The following is a 19,528-nucleotide window of genomic DNA, read 5'->3' as shown; positions in this document are numbered from 1 at the left end:
CATCTCTTAAAGAAAGACTGGAATGTATCACTCCTTAAAATCTGGGATGCAATGCTGATCAGACACCCATTGTTTGGGTGGGGCACAAAAGGAAGTAGATGACGAACAGGTTAACCAAGTGGGCTCAGACAGTGCAGCAACGGAGCAATTCGAGGATATGCTGAGGGAGTTCCCGTGGTGGCTCAGCAGGTTAGGAACCCAAAGAGTATCCATGAGGATGCCAGTTCTATCCCTGGACTCGCTCAGTGGGTTAAGGATCCAGTGTGGCTGAGAACTGTGGTGTAGGTCACAGACGTGGCTCAGATCTGGGGTTGCTGTGGCTGTGGTGTAGTCTCCACACTTAACAATTATCTGGCAGTTCCGGGAGCAGGCCAAACCCTCGCTCGTGTGTATGGCTTTGCACGTGCCCTTTCCTCTGTGCAGCTCTGTTTCCCCTGCCTTTCCTGACTCCCTCCCTCCTTCTTCAAAGGTCAAAGCAAGCACTATTGCTTCTCATTCTCCCGGTGGGACTGGGTCCCATGTCTACGCACACTCTTGAAGTTCACTGCCCCAGCCGCCTCCCTTATCCCACTTGACCGTACTTATCTCTTTGCCTATGTGCCTTCTTTTCAGACTCCCCAGACAGAGAGGTCACTAAGGATGGCCTCAGAGCAGAATCCTGCTCTACCATGTCATGGCTGTGAGACCCTGAAGAAGGACCTTAATTTCCATGCCTCTGTCTCCTCATCTATATGGTGAAATATACCCAGTCACAAAGCTCTGATGAGGATTAAGCAGGTCAGTCATACAAAGTGCTGAAAAGAGAGCCTGGCTTACGAAAAGCACCAAAGCGCCAAATAAGGACTTGCTACCACTCATATTGTTAACAGTCTGTGTGTCTAGTACAGTTCCTGGCATGGAAGGGAAACACCGCAAATGAATAGGTTTTTGTGCTTTTTTGGAAAAAAGTATTTTGCACCAATACGTCTCTAAAAGCATTCATCCCCCTAAAAGTGCTTCCATTTTCATATAAGACTTCCACCTGCATTCAGAAAATAAAGGAAAATGGAGTTCCTGTTGTGGCTTAGCGGTTAGTGAACCCGACTAGCACCCAAGAGGACACAGGTTCAGGAGTTCCCATCATAGCTCAGTGGTTAACAAATTCAACTAGGAACCATGAGGTTGCGGGTTCGATCCCTGGCCTTGCTCAGTGGGTTAAGGATCCAGCGTTGCTGTGAGCTGTGGTGTAGGCCAGTGGCTACAGCTCCGATTAGACCCCTAGTCTGGGAACATACATATGCTGAGGGTGAGGCCCCCAAAAAAGAAAAGACAGAAAAAAAAAAGAAAGAAAGAAAAGTAAAGAAAGGAAAATGCCATTTGGATACTGATTTCAAATAACTTGAATGCTAACTGCAGTCATCCACTCATCATAGCTCTGGTGCCATAGTTTTATGTAAAAACAACCTTGCCTGTTAATTTTCATTTCATAAACAGTAAAAGCCTCCACACTGAACTAATGGCCTGTAGAATTTCACATGTAACACAGTCTGGATATACTGGCAAAATTATCCTCTGGCAGGGTTTTCTTTTTTTCAAGTCCTGCTTCTCCAAGTAAAATTACTCAAAGTTCCAAAACCAGATGGTTTCCAAGAACTTTTTCCGGGCAAGTGGGAGAGCATGAAACCTTTGTTCTTGTCACAACCAAATACTCCTCACAACCTCAGCATGACTTAACTGTCCCCTCAAGACCTAGGCAAACCAGAAATGTTATAAATTTATTCTGTCTCTTGGTTCTTAAAAAAGAAAAAGAAAGGATGAGGCAGAAGAGACAGAGGAGAGAAACCGAGAGGCCGAGGGATCGAGGACAGATGCGGGTGCATTTGCAGTGTCCCAAGTCTCAGGATGGGCTATGAGGAGGCCCTTCTTTCCCTCTGCCCCTCGCCACCCCGGCCCCCATCCGCTATGAATGTCCCGCCCTCTGTGTCACTGCGTGGGCTGCATGCACGACATCTTTCCTGCTGAGCTCTGGCCCTGGAACGTATGATAACTCACCCTTTCCCATTTTCCACAGGATCTGGCCAACAGTCATCTTCCAAACCTCGGGGGTGGGGGATTCGTGGAGGGAGAGACTAACACACAGGCTTCTGGAATCTCAATATCTCAACACCTCATCTCTGTATAATTGCATCTCCTCTTTCTTTCTACCTATAAAGCCTGGAGGATTGGAGGCAACTGACCTACAATCATAATGAGTCCTAGACTCACATAGCTCCTTTCTCCCCAGGAAACCAGAGCCCCTTCCAAAGTCTCTTCGTAAATCTTGTGGCCCCTCTGTGAGGTGGGCTGCCAGGCTCACAACGACCAACCCTGCTCTTCAGCAGAGTGGGAGTAGGGTTGGGGAAAAAGCTCGGTGGTTTTGCAATGGTAAATGAGAGGTTGTGTCCTAAGCAGGACTCTGCAGAGTCTACTGAACAAAGAAAATCACCTATTGTGCAATGAGTATGCAGAAAGGGCAGTATTTCCAGCAAAACCAATGCTGAAGGTTTCTAGAAGGTCTTTAGGAAAGATATTAATAGAGACAATTTTCTTTGGCCACACCCACAGCATATGGAGGTTCCCAGGCTAGGGGTCTAATCAGAGCTGTAGCTGCCGGCCTACACCACAGCCAGAGCAATGCAGGATCCGAGCCGAATCTGCAATCTATTCCACAGCTCATGGCAATGCTGGATCCTTAACCCTCTGAGCGAGGCCAGGGATTGAACCTGCAACCTCATGGTTCCTAGTCGGATTCATTTCCACTGCGCCACAATGTGAACTCCAAATGGAGACGATTTTTAAAAAGATGTCTTCAAATGAGGAGGGTGAGCAGGAAGTGTCAGTTGGGACTGGAAGGCAGGATGTTGACAAGCAACATTGTGCGTGGGCTTCCACATTGCCACCACTGTTTTCTGTCACTAGTTTCTACTGGCTTTTTCTCCAAAAAGATCTCAAGGGCTGTCTCTTTCTTAAACTATATATATATATATATTTTTTTTTTTTGTCAGGGATTCAGATCTTGTTTGTCATTCCAGAAAATACACTGCTACCAGCTCTGTCAAGATAAAGAGTGAGCAGGCAACAGACGGAGTTAGGGAATGTGTCAGGACTGACTCACTACACAGAACACTTATTTTTCTAGCTTTTGTCTCACTTGACTTTTTTTTTTTTTTTTTTTTTTTTTTTTGCTTTTAGACTCAGCTATTATCCTCAGCCTAAGAGCAGACTATTCAAATTACACGTGCTAATGCTCCTTCAATTAGGGAAAACAGGAACACCGCCACTGTAGTGCTATCTGAAATTCTCATCAGTGTTTTCATGGGTGCTTCGAAAAGATGACGGCGGGTCATCTGAAATGCCTGCAGCACCGAGTTTTTATGGATTAAAAACATTAAACCTGTCCCATCTGGGCCCACCCTGCTCCTCACACAGCGCCCTGGTGGACAGGAAGAAGGAGCTACAGCTCTCCGTAAGGTCCTCCTCTCTCTCCAGCAAGCCTCCTGGGCCAACGCCTGCACCTGCCGCACATCTCAGCAGTGGCCGGCTCCCGGCTGACCAGCAGGCAGCTTGGTCAGTAAAGGCAAATCCCAGTTCCAATTGCTGGTGTGGAATCACTTAGAAGACTCACAGGGCAAGGCCCCCATTCCTCTCTGCTAAGCTTTTGCTCATCTGGGCCGCTCGCCGAGGCAGGATGCTACTGAAATGGACAGGTCAATGAGAAAAACCGGCCATACTCCTCCGCATGCTAAACAGCACGTAACGTCTCTTTCTCGACTGATAATGGCTTCAAAAGTACTGCCTCGTATGTAGAAAGCACATTCTACGTAACAACTTCTTTTCTACTTACATGAATCAACCCTCTCAATGCCCAGGTGAGACTGACATCATTATTTTCAACTTTCTAAGAAACTAAAGGTTCAGAAAGGAATATGAGTATTATTACCATGCCAAAGTATAAATAAGGCCAGAGTTAGGCATTCAACCCATTCCAGCCCATTGTGCATCTGACAATAAGCTCTTACCCCTGTGAGGAGTAAAATTATTTATAACTTCAGAAATGCTTTCAAGATCATAGGTTACAATTTTACATTTACCAAGCGAGATACTGGAAATTCAGACTTGAAGGAAAAGAGAAGAGGGAAGGCTGTGGTTTGACTCCTCAGAAAATTGGGATGAGTTTATCAAGACCAAACAGAACTCTGACAAACAGAAAATAAATGTTGCAATTTCCATATTTAAAATCAACGTAAAGAGGAAGTAAGAAAGGCATATTTAGTCACAAAACCGAATGGAAAGTTTACAAGCCTAGACAATGTCAAATTGACATAACTAGCTGAAACTAAGGGCAGGGGAGGGTGCTCGTTTCTTCATCTTTTGACTGGGAGTCCACAGGTGCGACCTAAGGTGAATGAATCAAAAATTAGGTTTATGCATCGTATTTAAATCATAAAGGCAACTGGGTGTTCAAATAAATAAAAATAATACTAGAACAAAAATCGGCAAAGAGGAGGAGGAGACGCTGAGAGCAGTCTAAGGAAAATTCCATATCTTTCAGAGCAGACTGTCTGTAGATACTGTTTCTCAATCTGTGGATGATTGCTCTGAAAGATAAGAAATGGAATTATAAGTAATCACAATCAGAACCTTAAAAAAAGTGCTAGCTTTCTGAGAATGAGGCCAGAGCTGGAAACGTAAGGACAGAGACATTCACATTTTCTTCTGTTTATGACCTTCTGCCAGTTAATTACTTTTAAATCTGTTGATGGATTATCTTAGGAAGAAGGGAAAGGGGGAGACAAGGAGGTAGAAGAAAGACCACACCTTTCCTGCCTAGACATGGAAACCACCTAAATGTCCATTGACAGATGAATGGATTAAGAAGATGTGGTATATATACACAATGGAATACTACTCAGCCATAAAAAAAGAACAAAATCATGCCATTTGCAACAACATGGATGCAACTTGAGCTTCTCATACTAAGTGAAGTAAGTCAGAAAGAGAAAGACAAATACCATATGATATCACTTATATCTGGAATCTAATATATGGCACAGATGAACCTATTTATGGAACAGCAATAGACTCACAAACATGGAGAACAGATTTGTGGTTGCTAAGGGGGAGGGGAAGGGAGTGAGATGGACGGGAAGTTTGGGGTTGGTAGATGCAAAGTATTACATTTAGAATGAATAAGCAATGAGGTCTTACTGTATAGCACAGGGAACTCTATCCAATCTCCTGAAACAGACTGTGATAGAAAAGAATATTAAAAATGAACGGGGAGTTCCCGTTGTGGTGCAGTGGAAATGAATCCGACAAGGAACCATGAGGTTGCAGGTTCGATCCTTGGCCTTGCTCAGTGGGTTAACCATCAGGTGTTGCTGTGAGCTTCGGTGTAGGTTGAAGACATGGCTGGGATCTGGTGTTGCTGTGGCTGTGGTGTAGGCTGACAGCTATAGCTCCAGTTCAACCCCTAGCCTGGAAACCTCCATATGCTGCTGGTGTGGCCCTAAAAAAAAAAAGAACATATACATATGTGTGACTGGGTCACTATGCTATACAGTGGAAATTGACAGAACATTGTAAATCAACTGTAATAAAAAATACTGAAAAAGAAAAAAGAGAAAAGCTGTGAGGAAAGGGCCAACTCGATCCAAAGTTCGGGAATAAGATGTGGACACTGGGGCCTGCTGCCAAATAATATGACATTTGTAATATTTGAATTTTCATCACTTAATTAAGAGAATTGATTCAAAAAGGGGGGGGGAATGAATTCGGTGGGGGGGAAGCCTTAGAATTTAAAATTTTTTAATCAAATGGGGGAAGGTATTGGTTAAGTCAATCTAAGGGCAGAAAACCCATGGCTGCTGAATTGAACAGAGAATGTGAGGAAGGAGTTTTCCAAATTCCTTTTCATTTCTATTTGCACACCCTGGCTTTGCTACATATGCTCAGACTGGTATCCTGAGAACCTTACTTACCATCAGGCCCATGTCCACTTGCCTGAACTGAGAGTAGGGTCTCTCACTACCTATGGATGAATTTACAACAGATAAAGTCTTTTTTTTTAACAGCCACACCCATGGTATATGGAAGTTCCGGGCTATGAGTCGAATCAGAGCTGCAGCTGCTGGCCTACACCACAGCCACAGCAAGCCAGACCCTTAACCCACTGAGTGAAGCCAGGGATCAAAGGCAAATCCTCATGGACACTATGTTGGGATCTTAACCTGCTGAGCCATAGTGGGAACTCCATAACAGGTGAAATCTTGACCTAAGGCAAGCTCAGAGAAAGAAAAAACTCCAAGGGAGCCGGCTTTTAGGTACCAGGTCTCAAACTTTACATCAAGAAGCAAAATGCTCAGTTAAAAAATTAAAAAGGGAGAAGTTCCTCTGGTGGCACAGTGGAAACAAATTCAATTAGTATCCATGAGGAAGTGGATTCTATCCCTGGCCTCCCTCAGTGGGTCAGGGATCTGGTGTTGCCATGAGCTGTGGTGTAGGTCTCAGGCATGGCTCGGATTCCACATTGCTGTGGCTGTGGTGCAGGCCGGCAGCTGCAGCTCTCATTCAACTTCTAGCCTGGGAACTTCCATATGCTGCAGGGGCTGCCCTAAAAAGAAGGAAAAAAAAAAAGGAAAAGAAAAAGAAAATTAGTTTGGTTGCTAATTTTTTTTTGTCTTTTGTCTTTTTGTTGTTGTTGTTGTTGTTGTTGTTGTTGTTGTTGTTGTTGTTGTTGTTGCTATTTCTTGGGCCGCTCCCGCGGCATATGGAGGTTCCCAGGCCAGGGGTTGAATCAGAGCTGTAGCCACCGGCCTACGCCAGAGCCACAGCAACGCGGGATCCGAGCCGCGTCTGCAACCTACACCACAGCTCACGGCAACGCCGGATCCTTAACCCACTGAGCAAGGCCAGGGACCGAACCCGCAATCTCATGGTTCCTAGTCGGATTCGTTAACCACTGCGCCACGACGGGAACTCCTGGTTGCTAATTTTTAATTCAGAGAATTTTGAGCTCTTGGAAGTTCTATAGCAAGACCGTTAACAGAGATGAAAGTCATACACTTTCAAGCAACAAGAATGGCTCATTCATTTTAATTAGTGATTTTGGGCAAATAACGTGGCAAATTTCTATTCCGGGGGGATGTTCCTCAAATGGCAGCAGGGGTGTGACACACAGATGTAGTTCAATTTAAGTTCCTGCTATAATTTTTTTTAAGAAAACGGTTAACACTCCTAATGCGCCTTTTGTACTTGAAAGTGAAGAAAACAGCGAGTTAACTTGCCTTGCTAAATAAAATGGACACCATGAAGAAATCCAGTAAGAAACTCTCTGAAATATCTTTGTAGTCGAAGTGGAAGAAGATCACGGTGAAGCCCAGGTGGGTAAACTGGTGGACGGGGTTACAGAACGAGGTCCGCAGCAGCTTCATCCCAGCGATGACCATCAGGAAGATGTCCCAGCTGTCGACAAGGAAAGAAAAGACGTTGTTAGGTTTGCCGAGGGAGGAGCGCTCTAGGCCAAGTTGGTAAAGCAAAAGAGATTTATGAAGGCATCAGAGGGGCATGGGCTGAGCTCAAGATGGCACCAGCCCTGACTGTGCGGAGGTGCTAAGCTTATAGAGGATCTGTGGTGGGAATCTGCAGCTGGATGGAGCTCATGGAGGAAACACGTGGCTGGAACGATGAAGAAGGAGGAGGGGAAGGTCAAGGGAGGGGCAGGGGATGGAGTCCCGTGACAGAGGGCAGTTAATCCTTGTAGGCGGCTAATCTATGCTCCACATTTCAGGAAAAGGTGTAGGTCTTATGCTGGGCTCTACCCATGTCCGCAGCAGGTCTCCAGGTGAACAGCATTTTGGGGGTGGGAGTGGGGTCCATCTCCATCCTCCTGGGGACCTATCAGTTATCAGTGATGGCTGGCACACTGCTGGGTGAGTTGCAGAGGCCCACGTCTCTTTAGCATTTCACAAAAAGCCAAGACAGTGGATTCTGTCATTATCCTCATCTTATGGACGAGCAACTACAGAGCTTGAGTCACTCGTCTAAGGTGTTACAGGGTGAAGGTCAGATTGAAACAGTCCAGGAGACTCGCTCGCCCGCGTAGACGCTGCCACTAAAGGTAGGTCCCTTCACCACATGCTTTCACAATCTAGGACACAGAGCTTCCTGGGAGCTGACCCGAGGGACCGCTGCACTGCCAGGTCCCACAGGAGGCTTGGTGGCAAGTGAGGACACAGAGCAGGGTGTGCCTTTCGCATCTGCTCTGTGGACGCCTTTCTATCACGAGAGAATCTCGCTGAAGCAATGACTTAACCACAGCTAATATTAAATTCTGAAAAGAGGGACAATCCCCCTATCTCAATAAGGTCGTTAGTACCTCTGCATATGAACTTATGTTTTCCACCATATTCCTTCTCTGAGTAAACCTAAGTGTTCTGATCTCCCTTGTTTTTCCCCTGAAAACTATATTGTCGACATGACACAGGCCCCCGTGACATAGGCCATTTCAGTGAAGGGACACAACAGAGGCAGTTCCACAAAGAAAGAGCAGGACTTTGCTGAGCAGGTTGAACTCCTGAATGCCGCTGTGTAGCAAGGCAGGTCACTAACCTGTGTCATGAGCCTGTGCCATGTGTACGAATCCAGCAGACGACATGGTCAACAGTCTATCCACTTGAGCTGGGAAGGCATCTGATAACTGCCCAGAATAGCCAGAAAGAGCAAAAGCCACTACCTCCTTAAGGGGTGGGGGGATGGGGGGGCGGGGGTCTGTCTTTCTGAAAGAAGGACTTAACACATTTTAAGCAGCTTCCCCTCCAAGTAGAACATCCTATTTGGCAACTCAAGAGAAAGATAGAAATGTCAACACTTTCCCGAGAAGGGCTGCAACTTGAAAGAGAGGTGTTCTAAGTATTGAGAAGGGGAGTGAGGGGAGGGGCTTGGCTCAATTTCCCTAATCCTAGAAGGATCCTGAGCTCCAGACCCTGATCAGCATTAACAACACCCTGTCTCAGGATCAGGGCATTTAAAAAGGGTTTCTGAAGTCTTGGCATCTATCAAGCACAGAACTGTTGTTTCTGTCATCAAAAAGATCTCATGTTAGCAATGCCATTTGCCTCAATCTGATATTTTTATGTGCTTTCGGACCTAGGGCTGCCATTGGTTCCACGCTGTCATAGGATGTGTCTAGTGAGATTTACCCAAAGTCCTGTGTGAGGGGCTGAGATTTGGCTTCTGAGAAAAACCAGCCTTGATCACATGCAGATTTGTGGAGAGTGGGAAGATGGTGAGTAATCCCTGTTCCCACAGTGAGTCTGTGCACTTCTCCATAACCCACCTCCCCCTTGCTTTTGACAACAGCCAAGGTACGAGAATCCCTAATAACAACCAAAGCCCCTGGGGGGGACCCCAATGATAAGGTGTCCTCGAGACTAGGGATATTCTGGTTTTCAAAGCAGATCTGTGATTTTCTGGGTTATTCAGGCCAAATTTAGTTGAGGGTCAACTCTAAACATTGTTTTCCATGACTATGATTGATATTGACAGCATTCGCTGTATGTTTATGAATGAAGACTGGAGTAAACACTATAGGGATCTTAAGGAATGATGTTCATGGCTCTTCTAACATTGCAACAGTAATGGTTATAGTCCATGGTTCATAGGTTGTTGTAGGCTTAGGGAAAGAGTTTTGGGGGTTTTTTGGTTTGTTTGATTTTCTTTGTTTTTAGGGCCAACCATGCAGCATATGGAAGTCTCTGGACCAGGGGTTGAATTACAGCTGCAGCTGCTGGCCTACATCAGCCACAGCAACCCAGATCTGAGCTGCATCTGTGACCTACACCACAGTGTGTGGCAATGCAGGATCTCTTAACCCACCCAGGGAGGCTACGGATGGAACCTGCATCCTCATGGATACTAGTCAGGTTCTTAATCTGCTGAGCCACGGCAAGAACTCCTAGCTAAAGCTTTTATAAAGGCAATCAGTGAACAGTGGCCTGACACAGATGCAGAGCATCCCTTGAAATCAGGCTGGGAAAGAGAAATACCTAACAAGATACCACAATTCACCCACTCATCAGGTACCAGACCCTCCCTCATCTATCCATCTATCTTTCCACCATTTACTGGATGGTTGGGACAGAAAGGTCAATAGGAAACAGTGCCTGCTATTGGAGAGTTCACCATCTGTACAGTGGTTCCTGATGAGGGCAGGGTGTGGCCTGGGCTCACACAGTCTGAAACAGGTCTAGGTGATACCAGTAAGTGGCCTCCTACTGTCCCATCAGAGAAGAGCTGATCTAGTGGGGTGTCGGAAATCTTCAGAGGTTTTTTTTTTTTTTTTTAAAGCATTCAGATAGATGCCTCAGGAATATAAAGGAATTAGCATCTTTGGGCTCTGAACAAAAGAATTCTCTTGGGATCATCTGGGAGTTAAGAGTATTCGGTGGTACACAGGTAAGGTGCTCCTTTCTGAATTTAAGTGTCCAGAAAAACAAATCACAGGGCAGAGCGATGAATGTCACTTGACACTGGATTGTCTCCAAGCTGTTTACATGACTGTGTGGGATTTCCAACCCTTGTGTCCATCCTCTGCCAATAGCCAGAGCTGTCTGGCCCCAATGGCAGGCTTAGCTCAAGGTCCTAGACCTGATGTGGAGAAGGGAGACCTTTAAATCCATTACCCCATTACCCCAGGACAGCTTGTGGCTGCTTTGGTTCTAATGGTGAGTCTTTGTTCTGGTAACTGAGGGTCTTGTTCCAGAAGGTCGTCATGGGGTGACCCACGCTGGTACCACCCTGGAAACACCTGCCACTAGCAAAGCACTCAGTGCTCCAGATGTAGGGTCAGCCCCCATCACCCGCCTTCTTTAACTGATGAGATGAAGTCTCACCCCCACATCTGAAGTCTGGGATTTTTACCCAAAGGTGTGGACTTCTTGCCCTGGCCTGACGGAAACAGGTCCGGTCTGGAAAGAAGGCAGGGTCTGACAAAGACAGGAGGATTATAGGGGCCTTTCATTTAGCATCAGCTTTGTGTGACCCTCGAATCTACTCAAACAGAGGCATCATGTGCCTCTCCTGTTAGTTTGCCTAATCTTTGGCAAATATGAATTAATGTGTCCTCCCTGCTCCCTGAAAGGATGAGCAGGCATGCGTGGGAGAGTGCATCACGGTTGACTTGGGCATGTAACGTTTAAGCAACATGACTCATAAGCCAATCTGGGAAGGATTTCTCTTTCACATCCTCCTCCTCTAAGAACCTATTTGACCAGAAATGTCAACCTTTCGCCGGAACAACAAATTATTGAGTAGCTTTTTGATTGTAAATTCAGGGTTCATTGAAAAACATGAAAGCGATAACTCAGCTGGACACTGGCAATGCTTTGCAAAAGCCCGGGCATCATGATGACATGAAGTCTGTCTGTGGCCCATTTTTAAAATGATGAGGCTTCTCCTGGTAAATGCAGAGAATAGCGACAGTGATTAATCGCCCCCCTCCCTCCCGCCCAAATGATAGAGTGTTTGCTAAGTGAAATGACACGAGGCCGTTCCGAAAGCTCTAAGCATGATGCTAGGAACTGCAGGAGCCCCGGAGCCACACTGTGCTTCCGCCATCTCATTAAGGCTCCTGACGGAATGTTCTCGCAAGATGATTTTCAAATCTGCTGACATTTATTCACAGAATCACTTCAAGCAGATCTAACTTCATTTGCACCCCAGTCACTCTACAGTAACCCTCCAGCTCTAGCCAGGTGGGGTAAAAGACCACCATGGCTAATGGTGACGTGGCCAAAAAATGAGCAGACAGAAGCTGGCTTCTGCTACAGCCCATTCAGAGAAAAATCCACCAGATTTTGAACACCTCGACACAATCCAAACCATGATGAGAAGAAACCAATATCCACTTACTGGGTACCAAGTCTCCGGTAATTGCTTATTGAAAAGGCATCAAGGGTGAGAGCGTTCAAAATTATTGCTGGGTACAAGACATATTTTTCAAAACACTGAAGCCAGACATAGAGTTTTTCAAACCACATTAAATGGGCAACATCTGAAAGAAACACAAAAACTGTTTTAGAATAGCCACTGATCAGATTATGGTTCCTTAAATACATATGATAGTAAGTAATACCTCTCCCCTTTAATTCAAAAGCTGAAGAACTCCAGATACTAGACATGATATACCAATTTTCTTTCCAGGTAGAGACTCTTAGCTTTGTTTCTACATAGCTCATAAATAATAATATATAGCAATGTAGGCCACTATCCCAATTTTTCAAGTCAACTGATTTTTCCATATTAATTATCACTGGGACCAATGAAATGAGGTGTCACACAATATCGAGGCATCGTAGAGTGAGTAAAGGCATAAAGTGAAGGATGGGAATTGGGAAAAAAAATCTCATGGGCCCATTTCCACTAAAGCTTGGGGTTGTTTCTGAGGCTGGGACTAGCTGTGGGGCTCTCTTCTCCCTCTTTTTAGGATATAAGTCAATCAAATGCCTGGACAATCTCCACACATAAGAGAAAGCAGACCATCCCCCTCCAAGCCCTTATCAATGCAGATGTATTACATCCCCGTGAACCTTCACAAGGAAGGAAGCATCTTGGAGCATGAGGTCCATTCTCACATGGGATGAGGCTTTAAGTCACACCAGCCTGGGTTTGCTTCCAGACTCTGCCAACCACAAGTGTGTGTCATGAGCTATTGCCTTTGTCTTTCTGAGCCTCCCTTTTGTGTGTTCTGCCCATCTTCCCTGTCTGCTCCTGGGATAGTGGTCATCTCTCTTTTCCTATTACCCATGACAGAGAAGTCAGCCCTCCTCCCCAGAATATATACTTACAATGCCTCTTTCTGAATTTTCTTACTACTTCTCTCTCTGGAGAGGAATGACTGGTTTGCTTGGACAGAACACAAATTTCCTTGGGCTCTGGCATCAGGAGGTGAGAGACACTGCAACCCTGCCCTCCTTTGCTTCCTGCCTCCCCCAGGAAGGGGGTCCATCCCCCTCCAAGCCCTTATCAATGCGTTGCTGTGGCTGTGGTGTAGGCTGCCAGCTACAGCTCTGATTCAACCCCTAGCCCAGGAACCTCCATATGCCGTGGGAAGGGCCCTAGAAAAAGGCAAAAAGACAAAAACACAACAAAACAAAACAAAAACAATTTATGATTTTAAAGATCTTACACCTCAATAATCTAGAATAAAAATAATTTATAGTAATCATCTATAGTAAAAAATAATCTATAGTAATCTATAGTAAGAATAATCTATAGTATCCTTACTAAACATCTATGGTAAGAATAATGTATGTTAATTTATAGTAAACATCTGTAGTAATAATATATAGTAATTTATAGTAATCATCTATAGTAAGAATAATCTATAATAATCTACAATAAACATCTATAGTAGGAATAATACATAATAATCTATTGTAATTATCTATACTAAAAATAATCTGCAGTTATCTATAGTATCATCTATAATAAGCATAATCTATAGTAGTCTATAGTAATTATCTATAATAACAAACCAAAAGAGCCATGTAGGTTTTACACTGTTTGGATTACACAAGAACTAACTCATGAAAGAGCTGACACACACATTGTACAGAGTGACATGGCAGTGACTGAAAATGAGCCATCCCTTCCAGGCTTCTTACCCAGATTAGGAGACAAATTACCTCACATTGTCATATCCGATGGTCAGCCTCAGGCCTCATCTTACTCAATCTCCCAGCAGTGTGTGACCACACTAATTATTCCCTATTTGTCTACATGATCTTATCCAGTTCCAGGGCTTTAAATGTCAATAGTCAACACACCATTGACTGCTTAAAAGACCTCTCCATGTATGACCTCTTTTCTGGACTCCAAACCCATGTATCCAACATACTTTGAATGTTAAATGAGCAAAGGTCTTTATTCCATGATCTCACCTAAACCATCCCTCCCCAGAGCTCACCCTCATTCCATTCCACAAATAAGCCAGACCACCCTGTGCCAGACCCTCTTTCCAGGCACGTGGGGTAATAAGTGCCCCAAACATCACAAAATCTCTGCCCCAATGGCACTTAGCTTCTAATATGGACAATAAGCAATCGACATAATAAACAGGCACATTACATAGTACATCAGAAGGGATGGGTGGTAAGTGAATGTACAGAGCAGAGTGAAGAGGATCGAGAGTTCTGGGTGCTTCATGAGGACCACAGTGTAAAACAGGGTGACCTGGGAGACATAAGTAAGAAGGTGACACTTGAGGGGAAAGATGCCATGGTGATGTCATCTCATGAAAGGGCACCATCTAGTCGCCTAGTTTCTTAGGACAAAATTCTTTCCCTATTCCCTTCAGTATCTTACATATCCAACCTATAGCCAAATCTTACGGGCTCCACCTTCAAAATCTACCCCATGTTCAATGATATTTCTCCCCCTGTGCTGCCACCATCCTAATCCAAGTCATCATCATGTCTAACCTAAACCAATGAAACGTCCCTAAACCTGGTCTCCTTGCTTCTTTAATGTTCCCAGACCCACAGATTATAATTCAACCAACAGCCAGTGGGGTAAGACTTTGTGATCGCCCTATTAATGCATCCTAATGGCTTTTCATCCTAATTATGATAAAATCTGTGGCAAACAAATTTTAATTAGCAGATCTCCAAAGAGTCATATGTCTTTTTTTTTTTTTCCCCATGGAGCTGATGTGAGGAAGTGGCTGCCCAGCTGGGGATTACATTTCCCAGTTATTCCTTGCATATAGTAGGATGACGTGACCCATTCTTGCCAAGAGAATGAAAGCAGAAGTTATGTGTGTCACTTCCAGACCAACTGGTTAAGTACTGTGCACAGGTCCTCCGTGCTTCTTCTTCTTTCTATCTGCTGGCTCAAGAATGTTAGGATTCAAGAGTGACCTCGAAACCATAAGATGATGGATTCTCAGTATTGAAAAAGCCTGGTCCTCAAGCGACCATGATCCTCTACTATGCAAGAGGCAGTGACTAGGAAAAACCTTTGACCAAATCCCACTGGATTTTGCATGAACGAAAAATAAATAAGCTTTTATTTTGTTAAGCCACTGAGATTTGGAGGTATTTGCTATATTTACCTTCCTCCCATCTACTGACTAACAGAAAACCCAATATCTTTAGCATGTTTTAGAAGACCCTCATGATTTGGTACCTAACTACTTTTTTTAATATTATTTCCAACCTCTTTCTCCATCATGCACTCTCATCCTTGGTGACACTCCTTGAATACTAAAGACATCAAGTTTTTTCCCCTTCAGAAGCTTTGCATCTGCTGTTCACTCTCCTGGCATTCTCCTCTCCAGAGAGTTTTACGACTCACTTCCTCATCCTGTTCAGGTCTCTGCTCAAGTGGCACATCCTCAGTGGATCCTCTCCTGACCACCATATCTGAAAGAGCCTCCTCCTTTCACAATTTCTTTAATGAATTAACACCTCCATTTGATATCTTATGTGTATCTCCATTTGTGTATTATTTTATTGTTTGCTTTCCCCACTACAGGGTGAGCTCCATGAGGTCAAGGACTTTGTCTTGTTCACTGCTGATATCCCCCATGTTGACACAGTAATCCTTCAGTAAGTATGAGTTGAGTAAATGAATGAGCGATCTCCTTGGTTCTTGTTTCAAATGCAAATCTAGCCATGGTATCTCAATGGCTCATAACCTTCATTGTTCTCCACTGTGTCCATACCCTCCAAGTGCCTCAACAAGCCCCATAGGCTTTCCATAATCTGCTGCTTTATAATGCTATGGAACCATCTTCAATCGATTTTGCACTTACATCCTATACTGAACTGGCTACCTGAATTACCGATGTTGGATTTCTTATAAACATTTTTGTTTAACTCTTTTGTACACAGAAACATGCATAAAACAGACACACACACAGATCTGTGCCCTAGCAACTAGCTTAAAAAAAAAAAACCACCCTCAAAGCCCCCCATGCCTCCTTGCAGTCACTTAGTCACTGCCCAATCCCTGATCACCATGGTTTAGTTTTGCCTACTATTCTTTTGTGCCTTTTGCTCAGGATTGTTTGTGAGATCCCTCTATATTTTTGTGTGTAGTTGCCATTTGTCCATTCTCACTGCCATATCATAATCTACTAAATGAATATTCAGTGTTTTTCCAGTCTACTGTTCATAGGCATTTGGCTAGTTTCCAATATCCATTGTGAAGAGTGCTGCTAGGAACACTCTTGTACATGCCTTTTGGTAAACATAGGCACATCTCTGTGAAGTATATATCAAGACGTGGAATTGCTAGGTTATTAAGTGTGCTGATAGGAAGCTCTAGGAGGTGCCACCAAACAATTTCCCAAAGTTATTGTGCCAATTGACACACCCACAAACAGCTCAAAGGTTTCCTTCCATTTGCTCCACATCCTTGCCAGAACATTTTCCCCCCTCCTTCATTTTAGCTGCACTGATGGGTGTAGATTGGTATTGTGTTATGGTTTTAGTTTGCATTTTCCTGATGACTCACCCAGCTAAGTACCTTTCCATGTCTATACTGGCCATTTGGATTTACACTCTTGTGAAGTGGTTCTTTTCCCTATTGGATTATATATCTTTCTTTCCCGATTTTAAGAGTTCTTTATATATCTTAGGTAGGAGTCTTTAGTCATATACACTCATTGGGAAAATCTTTTCCCATTTTGTGGGATGCTTTTTATAATCTCCTAATGGTATCTTTTGTAAAAAAGAGAGAAAAAGAAGAAAAAGATACTTAATTTTAATATGCTCCAAGTTCTCATTGATTTTTCTATTTAGAGATTTTTTGTTCTGTTTAAAAGACAAAAGTCATGACCACATTCTCCTATTTCCTCTAAAACTTTTATTGTTTTAAATTTTACATTTAGATCTGCAATAATCTAGAATTGATTATTGTGTACAGTGTAAGATAGGGATTGAGACTGATTTTTTTCCATGGGTCTATCTAATGGAGCATCACCATTTATTGACAACTTCTATGTGCCCTTCACGGCAGTCAGGCACACTGTTTTATATGCTTCTAGAAGTGCTGGGTGCCTTCCTGAAATGTGCTTTGTATTGCCTACTTCAAAAACTCCTCATCTTTTTGCTGACCTGTCATCCTGCCATCTGAAGCTTTCCTTGGCCCCCTCCCTTCTTCCTCCCCCCACTCCCAATACAATTACCACCAGTGGTTGCTGGGGGCAGGGCATTCAAAGTCCGGCCCAGTGGAAGGAAGGTTTACCACTGACATTATCCGAACTGTCGGCGTAGGTAATAGTAAAAAGGAACCCAACTTTCAATTGGCTTTATTATTGTCTTAAATTCTTTATAAACAACGCACTCCATGTTCTGCCTGTATTCTGTGCACATTGCCTTTAGTTTTGGGGCGAAATGTGTAATTCTTTGTGCCATTACTGAACACTGTGAATTCTACAATTACAGTACCTATCAATCAGATTCATCTAAATATTAATCTTCCCACTAGATCGTGATTTTGTCAAGAGTAGGCAATATGGAGTTCCTATTGTGGCTCAGTGGGTTAAGAACCCAACTAGCAGAATTCCCATCATGGCTCAGCAGAAACAAATCTAATTAGTATCCATGAGGATGCAGGTTCGATCCCTGGCCCCAGTCAGTGGGCTAAGGATCCAGCGTTGCCATGAGCTCCGGTGTAGGTCGAAGACGAGGCTCAGATCTGGCATTGCTGTGGCTGTGGTGTAGGTCAGCAGCTATAGCTCTGATTCGACCCGTAGCCTAGGGAACCTCCATGTGACGTTGGTGCAGCCTGAAAAGACAAAGAAACAAAAAAACAAAAACCCAACTAGTATCCATGAGGATGCAGGTTCAATCCCTGGACTTGCTCAGTGGGTTATAGATCCAGCATTGCTGTGAGGTGCTGCATAGGTTGGAGACATGGCTCAGATCTGGTGTTGCTGTGGCTATGGTATAGGCTTGCAGCTGTAGCTGTGATATGACCCCTAGCCTGGAAACTTCCATATGCTGCAGTGTAGCCATGAAAAGAAAAAAAGAAAAGAGTAGGTGCCATGTCTTATTCAGTTCCGTATTTCAAGCACCTAGCAGAATCCTGGCCTACAGTTAGGGTTCAGTAAATGTTCCTTTATTACTTATTATTTTTAGTGCTTGGGGGGAAACTCTAAATAATTAAATTAACAAGGAGACTTTTTAAAAAGGCAGTCTTTTGGAATTATTTTTTTAATTACAAACCGAAAAGCTTTCTAATTCCAATATATTAAACAACATTGCCTATTTTAATCTCTCATAAAGTGCAATCGGTTACAGTTAGATTTCCTTCTGTACAAAGTTACTTTTTCCAATTTCTCCATTTATAAGACATCACCGGTGTCAGATTGAGGCCAACACATCAAATGCAATTCAGCCTGCTTATAAAAATACATTCATAGAGTTCTATCAACATCCATCGCCAAATCAGAGAAACATGACAACTTTAGCTAGATTCCTGCAAAAATATGTAAATTAAGAGCCATATACGCCAACCTCCTCCCCCAGTGCTGTTAGAAAAATAACCGAAGTAAAAGAACCGATCCGGTGGCTCATCATTGAGGAATGACCCAGGTGCTGTTGGGATGGGGGAGTGTGATGCAGACTTGTGAATCCTCATCACATTTACTTGTAGCAGGCGATACTTCCTAATAAGTGGGGACAAGGCTGACGGAGTACAGGAAGCAACCCCATTGCAGTGCCCAAGGATTTTCTGCAGATAACAATACCAGATATGGGTGTGCCGTAGAATTTCAGTTTCTTCATTCCAGAAACACACCAAGCAATGAATATCAAATTACACAGAAATCACTAATAAGCTCCAAATTTATCCTCCATGCCTTTCCAAATATTTGAGAGGAAAAGTACTTATTCAGTGAGACGTTAACCTTCTGGGCACACGTGTGAAACTCTATCATAGTCACAACCGTAAGGCATGTAGCTGAGAGAGTTAGGCTCTGAGAAGCCTTGGATTGTAAGCACTGTCCTGCCGTCTGCCTTTCGAACATCAAGTTCATAGGCACTGCCTTCAATGTAGCCACAATAATGTATGTGGACAGTTAAGGCCCTGGATCTTTAGAAGGTAATCACTGAGTCTCTAGTTAGAAGCAAACAAGATGACAGCTATAAGGGAGTTCTCTGTCGAGCTTCTGAAGAATCAAAAGAACTTCAAGAGAACTAGAAATCATTTCATTCATAAGTTGCAAAAACCTTTACAAATTTTTAAAAATTCCATCCCTTGAGTCACACACAAAAAAGACTGAGCTGGAAGCCAGGTTGCACTGCATAATTCAGCTCTAGCTTACGACCTGAGGTGCTGCCAGGGAAATGAAAGTGACGACAGCTGACATCTCAATGTGGTGTAGAAGCTCCATTGCCTCCCACTGATTAATTCGGAATCTCTAGATGAGGGGGCAGTGAAGATGTTTTACAGTGTCTGCAAACACTAGCTGACACAGCTATCCAGACTGTAGGTTAAGGAA

General features: G+C 43.8%; 1 protein-coding gene across 1 annotated transcript in view; it reads right to left on the bottom strand.

The window, feature by feature from the left end:
* Positions 1 to 19,528, bottom strand: part of LOC125116958 (pecanex-like protein 2) — a 267,908-nt gene that overhangs the window by 122,186 nt on the left and 126,194 nt on the right. The window contains exons 19-20 of the mRNA XM_047762658.1: positions 11,929 to 12,070; positions 7,305 to 7,482 (exon numbers count right to left, since the gene is read on the bottom strand). Coding sequence (XP_047618614.1) covers positions 7,305 to 7,482; positions 11,929 to 12,070 — 320 coding nt within the window. The remainder of the gene's footprint in view (positions 1 to 7,304; positions 7,483 to 11,928; positions 12,071 to 19,528) is intronic.

The sequence above is a fragment of the Phacochoerus africanus genome, chromosome 15, assembly GCF_016906955.1.
Source record: "Phacochoerus africanus isolate WHEZ1 chromosome 15, ROS_Pafr_v1, whole genome shotgun sequence".
NCBI classification, from domain to species: Eukaryota; Metazoa; Chordata; class Mammalia; order Artiodactyla; family Suidae; genus Phacochoerus; species Phacochoerus africanus.
The sequence above is the reverse complement of the archived record's forward strand: the minus strand, read 5'-3'. Positions and strand labels throughout refer to the sequence as shown.